This window comes from Panthera leo, chromosome E3 (genome assembly GCF_018350215.1).
Source record: "Panthera leo isolate Ple1 chromosome E3, P.leo_Ple1_pat1.1, whole genome shotgun sequence".
Lineage (NCBI taxonomy): Eukaryota > Metazoa > Chordata > Mammalia > Carnivora > Felidae > Panthera > Panthera leo.
In genome coordinates this window covers 1,113,090-1,134,259 of record NC_056694.1, presented here as the reverse complement: position 1 = coordinate 1,134,259, position 21,170 = coordinate 1,113,090, and the positions used below count along the sequence as shown (strand labels likewise).

The following is a 21,170-nucleotide window of genomic DNA, read 5'->3' as shown; positions in this document are numbered from 1 at the left end:
CCCGCCCTGTTTGCTGACGCGCCTGCTCTTCCGCGTTTTCTCACGTGTCTTCTCGAGGGATCGTCCGCGTGTGTTTCACCCGCTTCGTGTTGCTGACACGTTGGTTTTAGTAAATTCCCGGGATGGGCCGCCATCGCCACAGGCCGGGCGTAGAACAGCTTTGGCCCCTAAAAGCCCGTACCCGGGAGCCGTCCCTGCCCCACCCCACGCTGCCTTAGGCAGCCACTGATCTGCCCTCTGTCCCCATGGCTGTGACTCTGGGGACGCGTCACGTAAACAGATGCACACGTCGTGACCTTGTGCGTCCCGCCTCTGTTACCGGGCAGCGCGTTTTCGAGGTTCACCCGTGTCGTGACGCTTAACCTGGGAGGCGCTGCTTCGGGTGGACGCCGCGTCGTGTTCACCACCGTCGGGCGGTGGGCTCGCGGGTTCTCCCTGACCGCTGCGAACGTGCCCGCCACGTTCCTACCCGAGTGTTCGTGCAGACGCGTTTCCGGTTCTCTTCCTGGGGGCTGCCTTACCTTTCCGGGGAGCTGCCAGGCCTCGCGGATCTCCGTTGCCGGCAGCCGTGCCCGCGGGCTGTGGTCCCGCCGTGTCCTCGCCGAGCTGTCGGCCGGCGCACGGTGGCACCGGGAGGTGGTGTAGATCCGCGCTTCCCCGACACCCGGGGCGCCGGGCCTCTTGGTGCGCTCGTTGGCCGTTTGCACGTCTTCTCCGGAGAGGGGTTACTCGGGTTCCTTGTCCGTTATTGGGTGTTTGAATTTTTGTTGTTGGGTCTTGGGAGTTCTTTACATATCGTGGACCTAGACCCTGAACAGGTGACCTGCAGGTGGTTTTTCCTGTTCACACCGTCAGCAGTGTCCTTGGAGACACTAGGAGACGGTGGCTTTTAATTCGGGGAAGGTCTAGCTCGTCTGGTTTTGTTCGTTTTTTTATACTCTTGTGTCATTTCTTTTTGTTGGTAACTTTATTTTGAGACAGAGAGTAAGAGACTGTGGGGGGGGGGGGGGGGGAAGCAGAAAGGGAGACAGAGAACCCCGAGTAGGCTCCACACGGTCAGCACAGAGCCCGGAGCGGGGCTCGAACTCCCGAACCGTGAGATTGTGACCTGAGCCCAAGTCAAGAGCCGGAGGCTTCACCGACTGAGCCACCCAGGCGCCCCTTGCGTGTCGTTTCTCATCCAGGATCGGGAAGATTTGCTCTGTTTCCCGGTTTCAGGTCTTGAACGTAGGCCTTGGATCCTCTGAGTTGGTTTTGTGCGTGGAGGGAGGCAGGGTCGAACCCCGTTCCGCTGTGGGTGGACATGCACGCGTGGTGAGCCTGGGGCCTCAGCTCTGTCCCGCACAGGGATGCCCCGATGACGTGGCCCCGCGTGTCGCTCTGCTGCCACGTGGGCTTGGAGCCCTTCCCAGGAAACCGTTGCCCCACCCGGGGTCACAGGCCTTTCCTGTGTGTTCTCCTAAGAACTTCCAGGTTTTAGCTCATAACGCTCAGGTCTGCGACCGTTCTGAGCTGATGGCAGTGTGGTGTCAGCGACGGGTCCGACTCCCCGCTCTTTCACCAGGACGGCCAGCGGTCCTGGCGCCGTTTCTCGAAAAGACTGTCCGTTCTCCCGTTGAACGTTTGGTCGCCCTTGTCGACGATCGAGTGACCACAGATGTGTGGGCTCTCCCATGCGTTCAGGCGGTCTGTGTGTCTGCCCGTGTCGGTAACACCCTGTCATCGTTCCCGTGGGTTGTGCTGAGGCTTGACATTGGGAAGTGGGACTCTTGCCGCTGTTCTTCCTCAAGACTTGTGGCTGTTTTGGGCCCTCGTATTTCCGTGTGAATTTGCAGGTCAGCTTGTCCGTTGTCAGAGAAGAGCCATCCGGGATTTTGGTGGGTGTTGCTTTGAACAGGTAGATGACGTCGGGGAGCATGGCCACGCTGACAGCGTCTGGTCCACAGACGTGGGACGTCTTGAGTATCTTTCTGTTGCCGATGTTATCGGTCGCACGTGGGATTCACTTCTTTGTGTCTTGGGGTGCTGGTGCGCCCTGCTTCCCGACCTGATCGCTGTCCATCTCCCCGAGTCGGCTTCTCGGATCTGCTTCTTTTTTAACGACGATTGTGCCGTTGCATCACCTGGAACGTTCTGTCCCGTTACTTGAAAGAACCATAGTTTAGTCGTAAGTGTGTCGTAAGCATGACGTTTCAGTCACAACGACGACTTCACGGTCTGTTCAGTTGGAGACCAGGGTTGTTTCTGGCTCTCTGGTGGACACAAGACGAATGCTAACTAACACTGAGCTTTGCCGTCGCGACTGCCCTCGTCCCCACGCTGTAGACGGGATGCCGGGACTCGGCGATGCGCGGGACCTGTCCAGGGGCTCGGGGCTCCCGGCAGCGTGGTGGTGGTCACAGTGCCCTTCCCGGGGATGCCGGTGTGGCGGGAGGACCAGGCCCGGGGGTTTGCGATCTTTCGTTTCCTCGCCGGTCAGTCAGGAGGTCGTCTCCGGGCCGTTCCACCCTGGGCAGGACCCATTGCCGTCACCGCCTTGCACGGCCGAGAGCGAGCCGTGGGTGTCCTTGCGTTTCAGGTACCAGCCCCCGAACCTGGCCATCTCGACCCTCTACTGGAAGGCGTGGCCCCTCCTGCTGGTTGTCGCGGCCTTCAACCCAGAGAACATCGGTGAGCCTCCCCTCCCTGGCAGGCTCGCGGTCGTCCCAGCCGGCTGTTGCTCTTTGTTTCTGTCGGGGCGTCGTGCTGGGGACCTGCAGCAGAGCCAGGCCGGGACCCAGGCGGGGCAGCGGGGCAGCGAGGCTGTGGGCTGGCCGCCACCTGCCCTCCTCTTGCTCCCTAGGCCTGGCCGCCTGGGAGGAGTACCCCACGCTGAAGATGCTCATGGAAATGGTGATGACCAAGTAAGTGGGCTCACGCACCGCTGGGGCCAGGGCCCCGTCTGCGGGACGCTGGGAAGCGGAGCCGATCCCGGAACCCCGACTCGCTCCGAAGCATGTCCCCTGTTGCACGGCCACTCGGGTTTCCTTCTCTTGCGGGCTTGAGTTTCCGAGTCCGGGCCCGCGAGCGTTAGCGTCCCCTCCCTGCCGTGGGCTGAGGAGGGAGTAGGATTGAGGCGGGGCCTTGGCGGCCGAGGTTCTCCAGTGACGGCAGCGGGGGCAGGCCAGCCGACGGCTGGTGGCACACCAGGAGCCGGTGGGGTGTGTGGAGACAAGGGACGCGGTGGGCCAGGTGGTTTAACGGTTGCAGACGTGAACACGGCCCAGGGTCAGCTTGGGTGACCACCGTGTACGCACCATGGTACGCGGTGACCAGGTGTGTGTGGCCCATTCTGAGGGGTTGTCCTGTGGCCGGTGCGGGGGCCCCAGGGACAGATCTGCCGCGAACGGCCATCACAGGTGGTGGGTTTGAGCTCACCACGTGTGACAGCAGGCAGCTCGTGTATCTCAGAAAAGCCGCAGCTGCCTGTGGGAGCAGCCGGTCCACCTGCGATGCCCGTGGGCTGGAGACGCCTGCCCGTGGGGAGGGGATCTGGCGCAGGGTGAGCGGGTGTCCAGGATTCTGACACCCGCTGGGCCTGATTCTGGAGGTGGCCGGTGTGCTGTCCCGTGGAAGGAGAGCGGGTGGCCGGCGTGGGGGCTCCCTCCCAGAGGCCAGACCTGGCGGCGTTGCCGATGGCCCGGCCAGGCTCTCTGATGCGCTTGGTGGCCAAGGTCGTGCACAGGGCGGGGGCCTCGTGAGCACCCGCGACCTTCTCTGTGCGCTGTCTGGTGGCCGCGAGCCTCAGATGGGCAGGGCTCCGGGTTCTTCCTGTCTGGCCCCCAGTAACTACTCCTACCCGCCGTGCACGCTGACGGACGAGGAGACCCGGACGGAGATGATCAATCGGGAGTTGCAGACCTCCCAGCGGGAGAAGCAGGAGATCCTGGCGTTCGAGGGCCATCTGGCAGCCGCATCCACCAAGCAGACCATCACCGAGAACAGCAGCCTTCTCCTGTCTCAGCTCACCAGCCTGGACCCTCAGTATGTCGCACCCGGGTCCCCAGGGTGGGGATGAGGCCGGTGGAGCAGCTCCTGGGCCTCTGCGTGGCGCCGGGCCCTGGAAACACCCTGGAAACGCTGAACGCGCTCAGCGGGTGGGGGCGGGGCGGAGGGCCTGTCTGGCCCTCGAGGGGAGGCTGCTGTTGGGCGGGGAGGGAGGTTGCCGCCCTTGCTCCCGGGTGCCGCGCCAGTGGCTCCCTGACATGCTCGCGTCCTCGGGGACCTTCAGGGGACCCCCTCGGAGGCCTCCCCCCCACATCCTGGATCAAGTGAAAGGCCTCAACCAGTCCCTGCGCCTCGGGCACCTGCTGTGTCGGAGCCGAAGCCCGGACTTTCTCCTCAACATCATCCAGAGGCAGGCGAGTTCCCCGCGGCCCTGGGGTGGGAGGTCGGGGTGGGGGTGGGGGGAGGGGGAGGGGGCTGGGACCGCGGCTCCGGGCTAAGTGAGGCCAGAGCCGGAAGGGGGCGCCCCGGGACACGGGGGCCGCCCGGGGACGGGTCCCCTCCGCGTGAGGCGGCTGCCCGCACAGCCGCCGGGAACCACGGCCTCGGGAGGGTGGGGGCCGGCGGACGGGCCGCCGGGGGCGCCGCTGAGTGTGTCCGTGGCCCCGGCCAGGCCTCGTCGCAGTCCATGCCCTGGCTGGCCGACCTGGTGCAGTCGAGCGAGGGCTCCCTGGACGTGCTGCCGGTGCAGTGCCTGTGTGAGTTCCTGCTGCACGACGCTGCCGACGACGCCACGTCCGGGGAGGAGGAGGAGGAGGGCGAGAGCAAGGAGCAGAAGGCCAGGAAGCGTCAGGTCGGTGCCCCCGAGCGCCCCCAGGCCCACCGCGGCCCCGCGCACGGCCGCGCGGGCCCCTGAACGGCCCCCCTCGCCCCCGCAGAGGCAGCAGAAGCAGCGGCAGCTGCTGGGCCGCCTGCAGGACCTACTCCTGGGCCCCAAGGCCGACGAGCAGACCACGTGCGAGGTGCTGGACTACTTCCTGCGGCGCCTCGGCTCTCCCCAGGTGGCCTCCAGGGTGCTGGCCATGAAGGTGCGGCACGGGGGGGGGGGGCCGCTCTGCTCCGCCCCTGCTCCCTGGCGCGGCTTTGTCCCCGGCGCCCCGGCCGGCCGGCGTCTCACTCGCCTAGGCTGCGGCTTAGCCGGTTTCACGTCGAAAGGGTGGCGGTGGTGAGGTCGGGAGAGGCAGACCCTGTGTCCCGCTGGCCCGTGATCCCTCCCCGGGCGCCGACGTGAGCTCCCGGGAGAGACTTAGTGACGGAGTAGCGGTCTCGCGGCCTCTTGCGAGGTGTCGCACGACTTTCCAGAGATGCGGCTCCAGCTGCGGCCTTCTCGTCGGTTCGGGCGTCTCTGACGGGACGCGGTGTCTTTGCCAGCCAGGCCAGTCCCGCCCCCGGGGGCTTTGAGGGAGCGTGTCCGGCCCACACACGCGTCTGTTCGCAGGGCTTGTCCCTGGTGCTGTCGGAGGGCAGTCTGCGGGACGGGGAGGAGAAGGAGCCCCCGATGGAGGAGGACTCGGGGGACACAGAGACGCTGCAGGGCTACCAGTGGCTGCTCCGGGACCTGCCCCGGCTGCCCCTGTTCGACAGCGTCCGGACCTCCACCGCCCTGGCGCTTCAGCAGGTACGGGTGCCGGGACGCTGCCGGGCGGCTGAGGGGCGGCAGTGGCACGAGCGGGAGCGGGGGCTGCCCCGCGAGCGAGCTCACGCGACCACCCCTCCCCCAGGCCATCCACATGGAGACCGACCCGCAGACCATCAGCGCCTACCTGGTCTACCTGTCCCAACACACGCCTGTGGAGGAGCAGGGCCAGCACAGCGACCTGGCCCTGGTGAGGGGGTGGGACGGGGCCCTGCACCTGGAGGTCGCGGGGCGGGGGGCGGCACAGCCACCCGGGCCGGGGTGGGGGGTGGGGGCCGCTGCAGGAGCCCAGCCTGCTTCCCAGGGCTCTTCTGCCCAGAGCAGGTGTCAAGGGTGTGAGGGTTCAGGTGTGTTTGCGGCCAGAGCGGCCGTGGTGCTCATCGAGGCCTGGCCGTGTCCCTTTGTCCCCAGGCCGATGATGCCCGGGCCGTGCAGATGGGGTTTGCCTGCCCACCCCCCCCCCCAACCACCCCCCAGGGAGCACTCGCTCAGGGAGGGAGGACGGGGTGCCGGGCCAGCCCGTCTGTGTTCTTCTGTGTTCTTCTTCCCTGCAGGGAGGGTGGTGGCCCAGGGTACGGGCGTTTCCTCCTCCCCTGCCCTTTCTGGAGGGCCTTCTTCTGACCTTGCTGTCCTGTCCGCCCACTCTGGCTCCGACCTCGGGCGGCTCCCGTGGGCCCGGTGCTCTGTGGGATGAATGGGTGCAGGGAGCAAGGGTCCCTGGAGGCGGGGTTCTCCCCACGTGTGGGTTCGTCGTCGAGGGGCCAGCCTGGGGACCGCTCGTGGCCCGTGTGCTGCAGGAAGTTCACGCTCCCGCCCAGGGCTGGTGTCAGCGTTTCCCCCTCTTTCCCTCCCCCCCCACCCCCACCCCGCTCGGAGCAGGAGCAGGGCGGGTGGTGACGTCCATGACGTCTGGGTCGCTGTCCGGGCCGGTGGGCGTCTGCCTCGCTTCCGTCCCGCCCTGCCGTTCCCGGCCCTGCCTGGTGGTTTCGTCCCTGTGTGTGCACGCGGGCCCCTCCCTCTGCTGGTCCCGGCGACCCCGGCCCCGGCCCCGGCCGGCACCAGGCTGCGTGGGCTCGCGCGATGCGGCCTCGCGGGGGGCTGGCGTGGCGGCGGCGAGGGCCGGCGGGGCCGGCCCGCGAGGCCCTCTGACGGCCGTGCTCCCCGCCCCCAGGATGTGGCGCGGCTGGTCGTGGAACGCTCCACCATCATGTCCCACCTGTTCTCCAAGCGCTCCTGCAGCGCTGAGTCGGACGCCGTGCTGGCGGCCCTGCTCTCCATCTTCTCCCGCTACGTGCGGCGCATGCGCAAGAGCAAGGAGGGGGAGGAGGTGTACAGCTGGGTAAGGCTGGCGGCCCCCTCCCCAGGCCCCCCCCCCCCCCCCCCCCCCCCCGCGGCCCCCCTCCGCCCAGCCAGCCGCCTCCTCTCCTGCAGTCGGAGTCACAGGACCAGGTCTTCCTGCGCTGGACCGGCGGGGAGACGGCCACGATGCACATCCTGGTGGTCCACGCCATGGTCATACTCCTGACGCTGGGGCCGCCCCGCGGTGAGTGGCCTGCGGGGGGGCGGCTCCCGGCCTCCCTGCCTTGCTCCTCGTGCCCCTGAGCCCCAGCCCCGCCGGGCAGGGCCGCGCAGAGGTGGGGGGGAACACCGCTGCCCCCGCCGGGGGCTCTGGGCGGGGGTCCCCGCAGGGTGAAGACGGGACCGTCTCGCTGACCCAGAGTTTCGGGGAGAGCGCTCCGGAGCCCCCGCGTGGCGGGAGGTCTCCTGAGCTGTCGAGCCCCTCGGATTAAGAAGCCCGGATCCCTGGCGCGTCCTCGCCACCCCGGCCCGTGGCCTTGCGTCATCAGGACGTGATGCCCGTCTGTGTGTCCAGGCCTTCGCGGCCCAGCCAGGGAAGCCCGCGGTTCCGGCCAGCTTCCGCGGACTGTTCTGGCGCGTCATCGCGTGTGGGCGTGGAGGGCGGGGACGGGGCCCCTTGCTGGGGTCAGTGCCGTGTGGGCTCTGCTGGGAAGGCGGCCCCTGTCAGGAGGGCAGGAGTGTGTGAGCCTTGGGCAGGGAAGGGAGGCTGGCCCTGTGTCAGCCCAGGGGCGTCCGCGGGGCCTGGGGGCGGGAGGGGGGCGGGAGCCCAGGGACAGCGCCGGCCGAGTCTCACACAGCCCCCTGCGGCAGACCGGCCGGCCTCGTGGTACAGCCCGTGCCCTCAGCTGGAACGGGGTCGCGGAGATCGTGGGGTTAGACCAAGGAGGGGCGGGCACGGCGCGCAGGCCGCCCCTCCCGTCCCTCCGCAGCCTCCGTTCCCACTTGGGGCTCTTCCGGCCCTGGCCTCCTGCCCTGGCGGGGGGCGGGGGGAGAGGTCTCACCGCGGAGCTCGGGGTGGCCCTGCCGAACCGTCACGCTGCTCGCCACGTCGTCTCTCCCGAAGCCGGGGACGGCGAGTTCCAGGCGCTGCTGGACATCTGGTTCCCGGAGAAGCAGCCTCTGCCCACGGCCTTCCTGGTGGACACGTCGGAGGAGGCGCTGCTGCTGCCCGACTGGCTCAAGCTGCGCATGATCCGCTCCGAGGTTCCTCGCCTGGTGGACGCGGGTACGGGCGGGCCGGCCGGGCCCGGGGGTCTGTCGCCGGGGTGGCCCGGCCCCCCGCTGTGGCGCGCCGGGGAGAAGGCCTTGGCCTCCAAGGCTCGGGGCGTTCATCACTCAGCGGGTGCCCACGGGGCTCCTGGTGTGGCTGGAGCTGTGCTGGGCTTTGGGGCGGGCGCCACGCTGCCCCTGGCCGCCAGCCCCTCACAGTCGGGCGGGGAGGCCAAGGCCTCTCTGGAAGCAGGCGGTGCCAGAGGACAGAGGGAAAGCGGCCCGGGGGTTTCGAGGGGAGCGGGAAGGGCCGGGTTCTCTGCGCTGGCTCTGGAAGGATGTGGGGGCTGGGCGGCCTGCCAGAGGCTGTTCCCAGACGAGGCCACAGACGAGGCCAGCGCGGCGTCTGGCAGGGAGCGCCGGGCAGGTGGAGGGCAGCCTGGGAGGCGGTTCAGTGCGTAGCGGGGCGAGTCTGTGACGCGCAGGGAAGGACACGCTGTAAGGGGCCGCAGGGAGCCAGGGATGGTTGTAGAGGGCTCAGGGGTGAGGGGAGGGGGCGCAGGGCCGGCACAGTGCCCCGGGTGGCGAGCTGCGGAAGCCGGTGGTGAGCCTCCTCGTGGGGAGAGGCTGGGGCTTCAGGAAAGACCCCGCGGGCCGGGGTGCCGAGCAGGAGGGGCACCGAGCGAGCGTCCCTCTCAGCCTTGCAGGACCTGGAGCCCCAGCAGCTGCTGCTGTTCGTGCAGTCCTTCGGCATCCCTGTGTCCAGCATGAGCAAGCTGCTCCAGTACCTGGACCAGGCGGTGGCCCACGACCCCCAGACGCTAGAGCAGAACATCATGGACAAGAGTGAGAGCCAGGGACACCCCCCCCCCCACAACCGTGTGCGACACACCCCGGCCGACCGAGCATTAGGGGGCGGCTCCGGGGCGGGGCGGTACTCCCGGCAGGAGGTCCGGCCTGGAGCCCAGCCGCCCTGTCCCAGCACGGCGCGGGTGACAGCGCCTGCCCGGGTTGGAGGCGAGAGACGCTGCGGGGTGCACTCGGCCCCAGCAGGCCCTTCGTGAAACGTCCCGCGGCTCAGCTCTGGGAAGCTCGGGCCTTGGGAAGCCGGGGCGTTGGGCGGGGGGAGGCGCTTGCTCCCGCGGGCGCGGGGACGTAACCTGGCTGCTGGCTCCCAGATTACATGGCTCACCTGGTGGAGGTTCAGCACGAGAGAGGAGCGTCCGGAGGCCAGACCTTCCATTCCCTGCTCACGGCCTCCCTGCCTCCCCGACGAGGTACTGCCCGACCCCGACCCACACCCCAGCACGCGGACCTGGGGCAGGCTCGTCCCGGGCGGGTATCCGACATCCCGCCTGAAGGCCCTGCTCCTCCCGGGCCTCCGCAGGCCTGAGTGAGGCGGGGGGGCGCAGGGGATGTGGGGGGCGAGGGCCCCTCCGCAGGGCCCGCTCTCGGGTGCCGGGCCCGCGCTGGACGCCAGCTGGGAAGAGTCATCCGCTGAAGCCCGTTCCCCTTTCCGCGCAGACAGCGCCGAGGCACCGAAACCCAAAAGCAGCCCGGAGCAGCCTTCGGGCCAGGGGCGGACCCGGGCCGTGACCCAGGTGCGGGTGCTCGGCCCCGAGGACGACTTGGCCAGCACAGTCCTGCAGGTACCGCCACCGCCTGGGACGGTCTCTCCAGAGGCGGGGCGCCCCGGGCTGCCCAATCCTTCCTCCCGCCCGGAGAGAGGGCCGCTACCCCAGAGCCCACACCCAGATGGGGAGGGCTCCCCGGAGCCAGCCGCCCGGGTCAGAGTCGCGCCTCCCTCCCCGGCGCTAGACGACCCTAGCCCAGCCGCTTGGCTTCCCGGCCGGAACGGAGCTGGAAAACCTACCTCAGGCGGGTTGTCTGGCGTGTTCCACTTGAGACTGGCTCCGGGGGTCCGAGCTCTGAGGGCCGCGTTGCCGTGCTGCGCGTGGGCATCGCTCGTGCTGTGCGATTTCGCCCACCAGAGCGGACGCCTCTCCAGGGCCGCGCACCGTCGTCTGCGCTCGGAACGGTCCTGGGAGCGCTCGCTCCCTGGCCGCCGCCGCCGTCGTGCTTCCTGCCCCCAGGGCTTTCCCCGTTGCGGACACGTGTGTGCACGGCGAGCCCCGCAAGCCCGGGGCCTCCGTGCCGTGTTCTCGCCTCCCCGCATGGCGACGTTCCTGCGGAAGGCTCGCGTCTTCCTGCGCGCGCAGGCACACGCGCTCGCTCTCTCGAGCCGGCTGCTTCCGCTCTCCCCCACCGGCCTGCCCTGATGCTCCCCCCTTCCCTCTGTCCAGATCTTCCCGCTGAGCCCGGGCCCGCGGTGGCAGAGCTCCAGTGCCCGCCCCGTCGCCCTCGCGCTGCAGCAGGCCCTGGGCCAGGAGCTGGCGCAACTCCGCCAGGGGAGCCCCGAGCTGTCTGGCGTCACGGTGCGCCTCCTGCAGGCCGTCGCCACCCTGCTCGGCTCCCCGCACGGCGGGGCCCTGGTGATGTCCATGCACCGGAACCACTTCCTCGCCTGCCCTCTGCTGCGCCAGATCTCCCAGTACCAGGTGGGCGCGTGTGCGGCAGAGGCCTGGCCCGCGGGGAGTCACGCGGGAGGGTTGCTGCACGCGTTCCGGGGCCCGGGGCCTCGGCCTTGAGTCCACCCTGAGTCCCGGGCCTTCCGCAGAGCTGGCCCCGGCCTTGCCCACCGGCTGCCCTCACGCTGTCCCTGTGCGGGCCTTCGTCCTCGGCTTCCCAGGGCAGGGAGGGAGCTGGCGGCTGCAGAGCCGGGCGTAGAGCCCCACGTCTGTTCGGGGAGGCGCCCCAGTAAGCCGGGGGCGGGGGGGGGGTTACCGGTCCGCGTCTGTCACCCCGACTCGGTGACCCTGCCGAACTCGCTCATCTGCCCGCGTCCACGCGTGCTGTCACTCGTGTGTGCGCCCATGGGGCGTTTCCTCTTCCTCCCCGAGCCGCAGCCGGGCCGGTTGCAGACGGGAGAATGGCTCGCCGGCTGTGCGGTTTGGAAGGGTCGGAGGTCCCGCCTCTGAGCTGCGGGTCCCCCCCCCCCCCCACAGCGCTGTGTGCCGCAGGACACCGGCTTCTCGTCGCTCTTCCTCAAAGTGCTCGTGCAGATGCTGCAGTGGCTGGACGGCCCCGCCGGGGAGGGCGGACCCCTGCAGGCCCAGCTCAAGCTGTTCGCCGCCCAGTACTCGGCCCGCCGCAGGATCAGCGATGGTGAGGGCCTCGGGCTTGCTGCCCCTCCCCCGGGGGGCAGTGGGGAGGGCCCAGTCCGTTTGGGGGTGTCAGCCGTTGGGCTGTGTGGGCCCTGCGTGGGCGTCAGCGTGGACGTGGCCCAGGGATTGGAAGACTGGGGCCGTGGGGAACAAAGCGGGAGCCTTAGCGGGAAGTGGAGGGGGGGAGCCGGGGAGGCGGGCAGGCTGGGGAGCGGGGACGGGGGCCCGCGCCAGACCCCGGGTCACACGCGCGCTTCCCTGCAGCACGGAGCGGGCTCCTGCGCCTCGCCGAGGCCTTGGCGTTCCGCGGGGACTCGGAGGTGGTCAATTCCACTGTCCGGGCCGTGGCCGCCACCCTCAGGTCGGGGGAGAAGTGTGGTGTGGAGCCCGAGCTTGTCGGCAAAGGTAACTCGGGGCCGGGCGCCACGAGGACCCCCAGCCTGGCTGCCGAGCCCAGAGGTCCCTCTCCTAGGTGCCCCCCAAATGGGGCCTGTGGCCAGGAACGGCGGTCTGCCGGAAGGCTCCTCCCCTGGCCGAATAGCCCTGGCCTGTCTGTCCCAGAGTCAGGTGGCCCGGGGCCCGCCGGTGCCCGTCCCCGGAGCTGGAGTGACGCGGGACACGCTCTCTCCCCCGCAGTCCTCCGGGGCCTGATTGAGGCGGGGTCGCCCCACCTGGAGGAGCTGCTGGCTGCTCTCTTTGCCACCGCGTCCCCGACCTGGAGGCCCGTGGCCGTGCTGAGCTCCCTGCTGCTGCAGGAGAAGGAGCCCCCGGCCCCGGGGGAGCCCGAGGCCGACAGCTGCAGGTGGGCTGGGGGCGCTGGGAGGGCTGTGGCCTGCCCGCGCCACCCCCCACCTCTCCCCCCCTCCCCCCACCCCCGCCCCAGGCCAGCCGTCTCTGACCCGGCCCCGCATTCCCTTCAGCCCGGAGACCGTGCAGCTGGGACCCTGCTCCGGGCTCCTGGTCGACTGGCTGGAACTGCTGGACCCTGAGGTGATCAGCAGTTGTCCCGACCTACAGCAGAGGCTGCTGTTCTCCCGGAGCAAGGTGGGCTGCGCACGGACCCGGGCCGGCCCCCGCACGGACCGGCTTTCCCTCGGTCCCAGCGGAAGCCCAGGCCTGACCCTCGTCGGCCAGGGGTGGGGGGGTGCCCCGTCCCCTGTGAGCAGTGACTGCGGCGGTCAGGTCGGGTTGCCGGGGCGGGCAGGCCAGAGTGGGACCGGCAGCGCGTGGCCCAGGGCCTCGTGCAGGGACGGGAGGCACCGCTGGCGAGCCTCATGGAGAGCGGAGCCCGGCCCCCCGCCCGGGATGGGTCCCCAAGGAGGCTGTGGGGCCTTGCGGGGCGGGGGCGGGGAGTCTCAGCGGTGATCACACCCTCCTCCGTCCCCGAGCCTCCCGAGGTGCTCCTGCGGCCCGTGGCGGTCTCTGGACCAGCTTCTGAGGTTCTGGAGCAGGAGATGGGGATTTGGGCTTTGTCGTTCCCGTTCGCGCTCACCGTCCCCAGGAAGCTGGTCCGGGCCAGCACGTGTTCTGGCTGTGGCGACTCCGGCTGGACCCCACGTGGCCGGGACTGCCTCCCAGGCGGGGGCTCCGGGTCTCGCTGGGAACGGCCTCCTCCCTCTGCTGCCCGGCGGCTCGAGTGGGGCGTCGTCTGCTGACCCTACTCGGCAGAGGACGCCTGGCCGGTCAGCCCAGGTGTCCTTCCTCCGCAGGGCAAAGGTCATCCGGGCCCCCAGGTGCCGTCTTTCCGACCCTACCTGCTCGCCCTCCTCACCCACCAGTCCAGCTGGTCCACGTTGCACCAGTGTATCCGTATCCTGCTGGGCAAGAACCGGGAGCAGAGGTGTGCGTGCCCCCCCCCCCCCCCGCGCCCTCCCCTGAGGGCCAGGCAGCGTGGGGGCGGCATTGAGGGGCCTCTGGACATCTGATCCCGTGCTCCCCGCCCCGCCTGGCTTCTTTGGGTGCCTGGGGCTCTTACCCGGAAGGGGGCCCTGCGGTGGGTCTCACCACCCTCGGGATACAGACACCCTCCCCCCGCCGTCCAAGTTTCCCTGCCCCGGGCGTCCAGCAGGGCAGACGGCCAACAGAACGTCCTCTCCTCGGAGGGTGTCCGTCCACGCCACGTGCAGGGGTTCCAGGTGCCGGGGGTGGGCAGGGCCGTTGGTTCCGCTGGTGTGAGATGCGGGGAGGTCAGCTGAGGCGGGGTGGCCCTTACCTAGAGAGCTCGTCGGGAGAGACGTCCGTGGTGCACAGCTTCCACCGCCGGTCACGTCCTGCCCTTCGTTCTCTTGTCGCGACGGTGGTTTGCGTTCTGCGCCTGGAAACCGAGCCAGAGCTGCTGCGCCCTTGCAGGTTCGACCCTTCGGCGTCGCTGGACTTCCTGTGGGCCTGCATCCACGTGCCGCGGATCTGGCAGGGAAGGGACCAGCGCACCCCTCAGGTAGGTGTCGGGTGGGGCGAGGCCCGCGCCAGCGCCTCCGCTCCGGCCTGGCGCTGACGGGCGGTCGCCGGTTGCAGAAGCGGCGGGAGGAGCTGGCGCTGCGGGTCCGGGCGCCGGAACTCGTCGGCCTGGCGGAGCTGATCCTGGCGGAGGCGGAGGCCAGAAGCCAGGACGGGGACGCCGCCGCCTGCAGTCTGCTCCAGGCCCGGCTGCCCCTGTTGCTCCGCTGCTGTCGCGGGGACGACGCGAGCATCAGGACGGTGACGGCGCACCTGACCGGCTGCATCCAGCAGTGGGGCGACAGGTGAGCGGGCCCCCCCCTCCCCGGCCGCGGCCCCCGAGGCTGCCGCCCGCGGAGCCCCGTGCGCCCAGCAGCCGCGCCTCGGTCTCTTACAGCGTGCCGGGCAGGCGCTGCCGGGACCTGCTGGTGCAGCTGTACCTGCAGTGGCCAGAGCTGCGGGCGCCCGTGCCCGAGGCCCTGCTGCACAGTGGAGGCGCCACGGGCAGCAGCACCTGCAAGGTGAGCGGGGCGGGGGGCGGGGGCGAGCCCCGGCGGCGGTGAGTGCTGAAAGCCTGCCTCGAGCGGGACGCTCCTTCGGGCCCCCGGAGACCCTCCCCGGAGCCTCTGTCCGTGGAGCGGCGACGCACGCTGCTCGTGGGCCACCTCGCACTCCGCGTGGTCCCGAGAAGCGGGTGTGCTTGGCGTGCGCGGATGGCTCGCTCCTTCCTTGGCCGTGGGGTCGTCCGCCACGTGGCCGGACCCGCCCGCTCATGCCCCCCGCCCACCGTGGGCCCGGGGACCGTCACGCGGCACGGCCCGTGTGCGGTGCTTGCCTCCGCTGCCTTGGGCAGATACGGGGCCGGGGCCCAGGCATCCGGGAGGCCTCCCGCCCCTGCCTCCGTGGTGGGATCTGTCACCTTCCCTGTTTTCAGCACAACGTAGGGAAATTGGTTCTTTCTAACCCTGTTGCGTTCGCTTTTTCGTACGTGTCGCTTTGCAGAGTTGAGATCGTGTTTTACGCACCGTGTTGCTTTTTTATCTCAACGTACCACTTTGGCGTTTAGCCGAGGGTGTCTGTCTTACGTGGAGGGTGACTGAATTCCGTGTGCGAGGCTGTCTGGAAGCTTTGGCTCCGGCCTGTTTGACGTGGCCCCAGAAAGCACGGGGACAGCTTTCCCGGGTCCGCTGCGTGGCCGGGGCCGGGTGTGGGCCTTCTGCGGGTGGCCCCTGGCCCTCACCCCGCCATCCCCTCAGCTGGACGGCCTCATCCACCGCGTCATCACCCTCCTGGCAGACACCAGCGACTCAAGGTCGTCAGAGAACAGGGTGGCCGACGCTAACATGGCCTGCCGGAAGCTGGCCGTGGCCCACCCCATCCTGCTGCTCAGGTACGGGCGCCCGGCTGCGCTCTGGGGGCCCCGGCAGGGCGTCTGGTGGCTCCTCGCGTCCTGCCTGCGCTCGGGTGGTTTGAGAGCGGGCTCTGCATCTGGAAGCTGCCGGGCCTCGTGGCCCAGTGGCGGCCGTTGGCTTCTTCCTGACTGAGCCGAGTCTGAGCTGGGAGGGCCCGGGCACAGCCCCGGAGGCCGGGTCGGGACACACGGCACGTCGTAGACCTAGAACCCAGTGGGACGGTCAGGGTGGCCAGTTCGGCCCCTCAGGGCGTGCCCCGGAGCTTGTTAGGGGTGGGCCCGGGTGTGGCCCAGGCCACCGACGGACGGGCGGGTTTCCTGTGGGGTCGAGCGGCCACCCACGAGCACCCTTCGTCGCCCCCAGGCACCTGCCCATGATCGCCGCGCTCCTGCACGGCCGCACCCACCTCAACTTCCAGGAGTTCCGGCAGCAGAACCACCTGACCTTCTTCCTGCACGTGCTGGGGGTCCTGGAGCTGCTGCAGCCGCAGGTGTTCCAGAGCGAGCACCAGGGGGCGCTGTGGGACTGTCTGCGCTCCTTCGTCCGCCTGCTTCTGGTGGGTCTGCCGCCAGCTTGGGCCCCCTGCCTCTCACCGCCGGGCGGTGGGGCTCCCCCCGGGGCGGTGGGGCTCCCCCGGGCCAGGCCCGTGTGCCCTTGTTCCTCCTCTGCCCACTGGCACCCCCACGGCTCCCACCACCCTCCGCCCGCTTCTGCCCTCACAACCTGGCCAGGCCTGACCTGCCTCCGTCCCCTTCCGCCTGAGGCTGTCGGGTGAGGGCTTCCTGGGGCCTGTGGGAGGGCAGGGCTGGCCCGCATCACCGCAGCAAGGGCAGGGCCGGGCCCCCTACCCGGTGGCTTCTGCCCCCCACCCTGGGCACCAGCTCCCTGCTTCTCGTGCGCCTGGGGACACAGCTCGTGTTCTGCAGCCGGGGCTCAGCACAGCCCTCTCTGCGGCCTTGCTGCCTTGCTGGGGTCTGTCGTCCATCTGCTTTCACGCTCCAGCTAGCCGTCTGCCTGTCCACGCTGGCAGTTCACGAACGGCAAGGCCGTTTTGGAGACTTTAGCGTGGCGGCCGGCAGGCGGTGGCGTTGCTGGCGTCTGGGGGTCCGTCCTGAGGCCTCCAGGGCAGGTGTGGCGGGCAGGGTGGGGGCGCCGCAGCTGTGAGCACCCGGCTTCCGCTTTGCAGAGCTACAGAAAGTCGTCCCGCCACCTGGCGCCCTTCATCCACAAGTTCGTGCACTTCACCCACAAGTACGTGACCTGCAACGCCCCGGCGGCCGTGTCCTTCCTGCAGAAACACGCGGACGCGCTGCAGTGAGTGTGTGTTTGTGTGTGTGTGTGTGGGTGTGTGTGTGTGTTTGTCCGGCCTGCACAGGCTCCGGCAGGTGAGGGTCCAGCCCAGCCGGAGGGAAGGCTGTGGGAGGGCAGTCAGTGCTCGGGTCGGGGCAGGGGGGACGGGGGGGGGGGGGGGGTCCCTGAGGCAGGGTGGTGGCCGGGAATGGACGCTGCCTGAGGGTTGGAGCCCGGTGTGGGGAGGGGGTGGGGGGTGGGGGGTGAGGGCTCGGGCCGAGTCCCACTTCTGTTCTGAACCCGCTCCCGGAAGCTCCTTGCCTCCTCCCACACCCGCCCATCCCACCCCCGTGGCGTCTTCCTCACGGAGAACCTGTGTCCTCCCCAGCGACCTGTCCTTCGACAGCAGCGATCTGGTGGCTCTCAAGTCCCTCCTCGCAGGGCTGAGCCTGCCCAGTAGGGACGGCAGGGCCGACCGGGGCCTGGACGAGGAGGGCGAGGGTGAGTGGGCCCCGCAGGGGCGCTGCCGGGAAGGGGCTGGGGCTACGGGGCGTACAGGGGCAGCTGTGAGGGAGCGGGCGGGCCCCGTGCCCCTGGCAGAGTCCGTCGCTGGGCTCTGAGCGCTCGTGCTGCCCCCAATTTCGCCGAATCATTTGGTGGAGTTTGTAGAAACCTCTGCCGTGGGGCCCGCGCATGCCTTTATTGGGCGCCCGCTGGGTGCCAGGGCTGCGGCGGGGCGGGTCGCCACTCTAGTCTCGAGGTCACGCTCAGGCAGGTGCAGAGAAAACCCGCACTGGGTGTGGCAGGTGGCGGGTCGGGCCGGAAAGTGCCGTCTCCCGGGCAGCTCCCAGTGGGCTCGCTGCCCCCCGTTGAGTGGGTGCCCGCTGTGTCCCAGGCAGCGTGCTCACCCCGGGGCAGCGGCTGCAGCCTCCACCCTCCCGTGGGATTCCGCGGGTGCTTGGTAGGGACGGCCCCGCTTACGCGCAGGGTCCGGAGCCATGGCGATGAGCGCCAGCAGGCCTCGCCTCCAGGCGGGTGGGTGCTCCCGGCCCGGGTGGCTCTGTTTCCGGCCTGAAGGCACCGACTTCCCGGCTTCCAGATGAGAGCTCGGCCGGCTCCCTGCCCCTGGTCAGCGTGTCGCTCTCCACCCCTCTGACCGCAGCGGAGATGGCCCCCTACATGAAGAGGCTCTCCCGGGGCCAGGCCGTGGAGGGTGAGTTTGGGAGCCTGGCTCCTGCAGACCGGGGCGGCCCTGTGGCGGGCAGGGGGCACCCATCGTGGCCCCGTGGTGCCCTGGGTCTGATGGGACACCCGGCCATCCAGAGGCACGGGGTCCTTGCCGGAGGGGGGAGCCGGGCTCTTTCCTCAGGGGCTTGAGGCAGGGATGGGCCCCCCTGCCGGCGGCCTCACAGGCTGCGGACGCGGTGGAGAGCGGGGACCCCGGAGCCGAGCGGCACCCGCGGGGGGCAGGCCTGACGGGCCGGCGGGGAGCAGAGGGGCTGGGCGGCCGCAGCGGCTTGGGCTCCCGGGCACGCTGTGGGGCGGGTGTGTGTCTGGGCATCAGCCGACCGGAGCAGAGCGGGGTGTGAGGGGCTGGCCGCCACCTGGCAGCAGGAGTGTCTCGGGACGGCCGGCGACGGGCAGTGGGGACGGCGGTCCCAGTGCAGATCCATGGCCTCCTCCCTCTGCCGGACGAGGGTCAGGGGTGGCGGGGGCACGGTACTTCTGGATGCTTCCTTGTCAACGGCGCCTACAGTGTGGGGTCGTTGGCCTGAGGGAACTGGGAGCCGGGTGCTCTTCACCCCGAGGTGCTGGGGGCCTCCCAAGCTCACCAGGCACCAAGGGTGGTGTGGAAGGTTCCAGAGGGCACTGGTGCTAGCGTTCCGATAGGTTGCACCGCGTCTGGAACACCACAGCTCTCTCTGTTGGAACCTGTGCAGAGACCAGACCGGGGACCGGCCAGGGTCCTGGTGGTGTCCTTGCTCGGCCCCTGCCCGGCAGGCGGGATGGGGGACGGTGCGGGCTGGGGCTCCTGCCTCTGGGCTGCGTGGGCACACAGAGGTCCCGGCCCGGGTCCGGCAGCCGAGGCCTGGCCCTCACGTGCTCCCTCTGCCCACCTTAGATCTGTTGGAAGTTCTGAGCGACATAGATGAGATGTCTCGGCGGAGACCGGAGATTCTGGGCTTTTTCTCGGTGAGGGAGCTGAGGGCCCGGTCAGCCTTCTGTCAGAAGTGGGCCGCCGCGGGGACGGGGGTGTGAGCCTGGCCCTGCCCCAGGTGCTCCCAGGGAGCGGGGAGCCCAGCCTCGCTCTGGGAACCTATGGCCGGCCGGCCGACGCTTCCCACCTCGTGTTACGAGGCCGTGGGGGTGGGGGCTTGGGGAGCAGGGTCCCCTGCCGACCCTCGCTGCTGTCGCTGTCCTGAGGCCGATGGCCGAGAGCCTGGGGACTGGCGGTCCGAGCTCCTGTCACGCCCCCACCCCTGCAGACCAGTCTACAGCGGCTGATGAGCTCTGCCGAGGAGCCGTGTCGCCACCTGGCCTTCGGCCTGGCCCTGCGCTCCATCCAGAACAACCCCAGGTGAGCCCCGGGCCTGCCCTGACCCTGCTGGCCGAGGGAGCCCCGGGCCAGACTCTCGGGGGTCAGTTAACCCCTCCGGGGCCTGGCCGCGGGCTCCAGGGTGGTCTTGGGCGCAGGGGGGAGGCGTCTGTCTGAGCGCGTGTCTTTGCAGCATCGCGGCGGACTTCTTGCCCACGTTCATGTACTGCCTGGGCAGCCGGGACTTTGAGGTGGTGCAGACGGCCCTCAGGAACCTGCCAGAATACACCCTCCTCTGCCAGGGTGAGTCCCGACCCGGCCCACGGGGAAGCGGGCGCTCTGCTTCCCACAGCCCGCTGCCCGTCGGGACCCTGACGTCCGTCCTGTGCCGCCCACAGAGCACGCGGCCGTGTTGCTGCACCGGGCCTTCCTGGTGGGCATGTACGGTCAGATGGACACCAGCGTCCAGATCTCCGAGGCCCTGAGGATCCTGCACATGGAGGCGGTGATGTGAGCCCGCGCGGGGGCCCGTCTGCTGGCCGCCAGGTGGTTCCGGGTCAGGGAGGGCGCCGAGCCAGCGCCGGGTCCGGCAGGGGCAGCGTCCAGAGCCCACGGCCCCGCACAGGAGGATGCCGCCGCCCCGGCGAGCCTCAGAGAGGGGCTGGATTTAAATAAAACGTTGTGAATTACCTGAGTGTCGGCTGCCTGGTGCTCGCTTCCCTTGAGACGCCTGCGGGTTGAGCCGGGCGGGGAGGGGGAGCCCGCCCGCCCCCTGGCCCACCTGCCACAGCCCGTGCTCCCTGCTGTCCTGCTCCACCTGTCCGGCCCTGAGCACTTCTGTCGGGTAGGAGCCCCTGGGCCGAGGCTGGTCCCCTCGCTCCCCAGAGGGGCCGCAGGCCCAGGACCCTTGGCTGAGGGCACCAGTGCTGGAAGCCGGTGCCGGCCGAGCCGCCTAGAGCGTCCCCACCCGCGAGTGTCCCCCCCCGGGGAGCTGTGGGTGCTAGGCTGGGCGCCCTGCCCGAGAACGTGGCCCCAGGGGCGCTGAGGGGCAGGGGCAGCGCCCCATAAAGCCGGCCCCACCCCCTTCATGCTTCTCAGCAGCACAGACACCGCCCCGCCTTACCCCTACCGGCTCCGGCTCCCCACCCCTCACCCCCTAGCAGGCTCCCCTGCCCGCTTGTGCTCCGCTGGGGCCACCAGGGGGCGCCGTGGCTAACAAACTGACCCCAAAGCTGCTGGGCTGGGGTCAAGGAGGCGGGAGGCAGACGTCCAGGCCGAACCTCCGCCCCAGGAGGGAGACTAGCCCTGGGGAGTGGGAGAGTCGCCTCCTTGCCCCGGAAGCCCCTGTGCCCCAGCCTGGCCTCGCTTCACCCAGCGGACAGCGGCAGTGCCCCTCCCGGTGTGGAGAAGGCTGGCGTCCCGCCCCTTCTCCCGAGCCCCTTCCCGGAACCCTTGCTCCCAGCCCCCAGCCTCCCTGGTCCCAAGCTCCCGGAAGTTAGCATCCCAGCCCCCACCCAGTGCAGCCCTGAGACCCCAGAAGGGCGGCCTCCGAGGCGGCACCCCTCCCCCCACCCCGACCGGAGACGACGGGCGTTCCGGCTGCTGGGACCCTCATGACCAGAGAGCCCGGTCAACAGCATGTGACCCAGAGCCCCCGCAGGAGGGTGGGACTCTCCCCTGTCAGAACCGCGGCACCAGGGTGTGCGAAGGATCCCAGGAGGCAGAGGAGGCTCTCGGGGGCAGTCTCTGGGCCCCCTCGCTGCCCAGTCTCACCAACCTCAGGGCCTAAGGTCAAGGCCCCCGAGGGAGATCAGGTCCGGGCGCAGCCTGGGCCCCTGTCCGCCTGGGCTGCCTCGCCTCCTGGTTCTCTCAACGGAACAGCAGCGTCGGCGGGTTCTGAAACCTCCCGGTGGAGAAGCGCGGGAGGCAGGGGCTCCAGCAGCCGCGAGATCCCACCCTTGTCCCCCAGCGTGGCAAAGACCGAGGGTCCCCGCATGGGAGTGGGCGGGCAGGCCGGGCGTGCG

At 70.1% G+C, this 21,170-nt stretch overlaps 1 protein-coding gene across 1 annotated transcript in view; it reads left to right on the top strand.

The window, feature by feature from the left end:
• The window catches only part of INTS1 (integrator complex subunit 1), a 28,934-nt gene extending 9,099 nt beyond the window's left edge, over positions 1–19,835 (top strand). The window contains exons 16-47 of the mRNA XM_042921852.1: positions 2,579–2,670; positions 2,843–2,903; positions 3,826–4,023; positions 4,271–4,400; positions 4,658–4,837; positions 4,923–5,072; positions 5,483–5,662; positions 5,766–5,870; positions 6,852–7,019; positions 7,112–7,223; positions 8,103–8,264; positions 8,948–9,094; positions 9,427–9,525; positions 9,773–9,897; positions 10,552–10,806; positions 11,314–11,473; positions 11,737–11,877; positions 12,109–12,274; positions 12,393–12,516; positions 13,182–13,312; positions 13,822–13,909; positions 13,987–14,213; positions 14,306–14,429; positions 15,165–15,298; positions 15,684–15,876; positions 16,507–16,634; positions 16,999–17,111; positions 17,710–17,823; positions 18,733–18,803; positions 19,097–19,188; positions 19,340–19,449; positions 19,545–19,835. Coding sequence (XP_042777786.1) covers positions 2,579–2,670; positions 2,843–2,903; positions 3,826–4,023; positions 4,271–4,400; positions 4,658–4,837; positions 4,923–5,072; positions 5,483–5,662; positions 5,766–5,870; positions 6,852–7,019; positions 7,112–7,223; positions 8,103–8,264; positions 8,948–9,094; positions 9,427–9,525; positions 9,773–9,897; positions 10,552–10,806; positions 11,314–11,473; positions 11,737–11,877; positions 12,109–12,274; positions 12,393–12,516; positions 13,182–13,312; positions 13,822–13,909; positions 13,987–14,213; positions 14,306–14,429; positions 15,165–15,298; positions 15,684–15,876; positions 16,507–16,634; positions 16,999–17,111; positions 17,710–17,823; positions 18,733–18,803; positions 19,097–19,188; positions 19,340–19,449; positions 19,545–19,660 — 4,396 coding nt within the window. The 3' untranslated portion in view covers positions 19,661–19,835. The remainder of the gene's footprint in view (positions 1–2,578; positions 2,671–2,842; positions 2,904–3,825; positions 4,024–4,270; positions 4,401–4,657; positions 4,838–4,922; positions 5,073–5,482; positions 5,663–5,765; positions 5,871–6,851; positions 7,020–7,111; positions 7,224–8,102; positions 8,265–8,947; positions 9,095–9,426; positions 9,526–9,772; positions 9,898–10,551; positions 10,807–11,313; positions 11,474–11,736; positions 11,878–12,108; positions 12,275–12,392; positions 12,517–13,181; positions 13,313–13,821; positions 13,910–13,986; positions 14,214–14,305; positions 14,430–15,164; positions 15,299–15,683; positions 15,877–16,506; positions 16,635–16,998; positions 17,112–17,709; positions 17,824–18,732; positions 18,804–19,096; positions 19,189–19,339; positions 19,450–19,544) is intronic.
• The last annotated feature ends 1,335 nt before the right edge of the window (positions 19,836–21,170 follow it).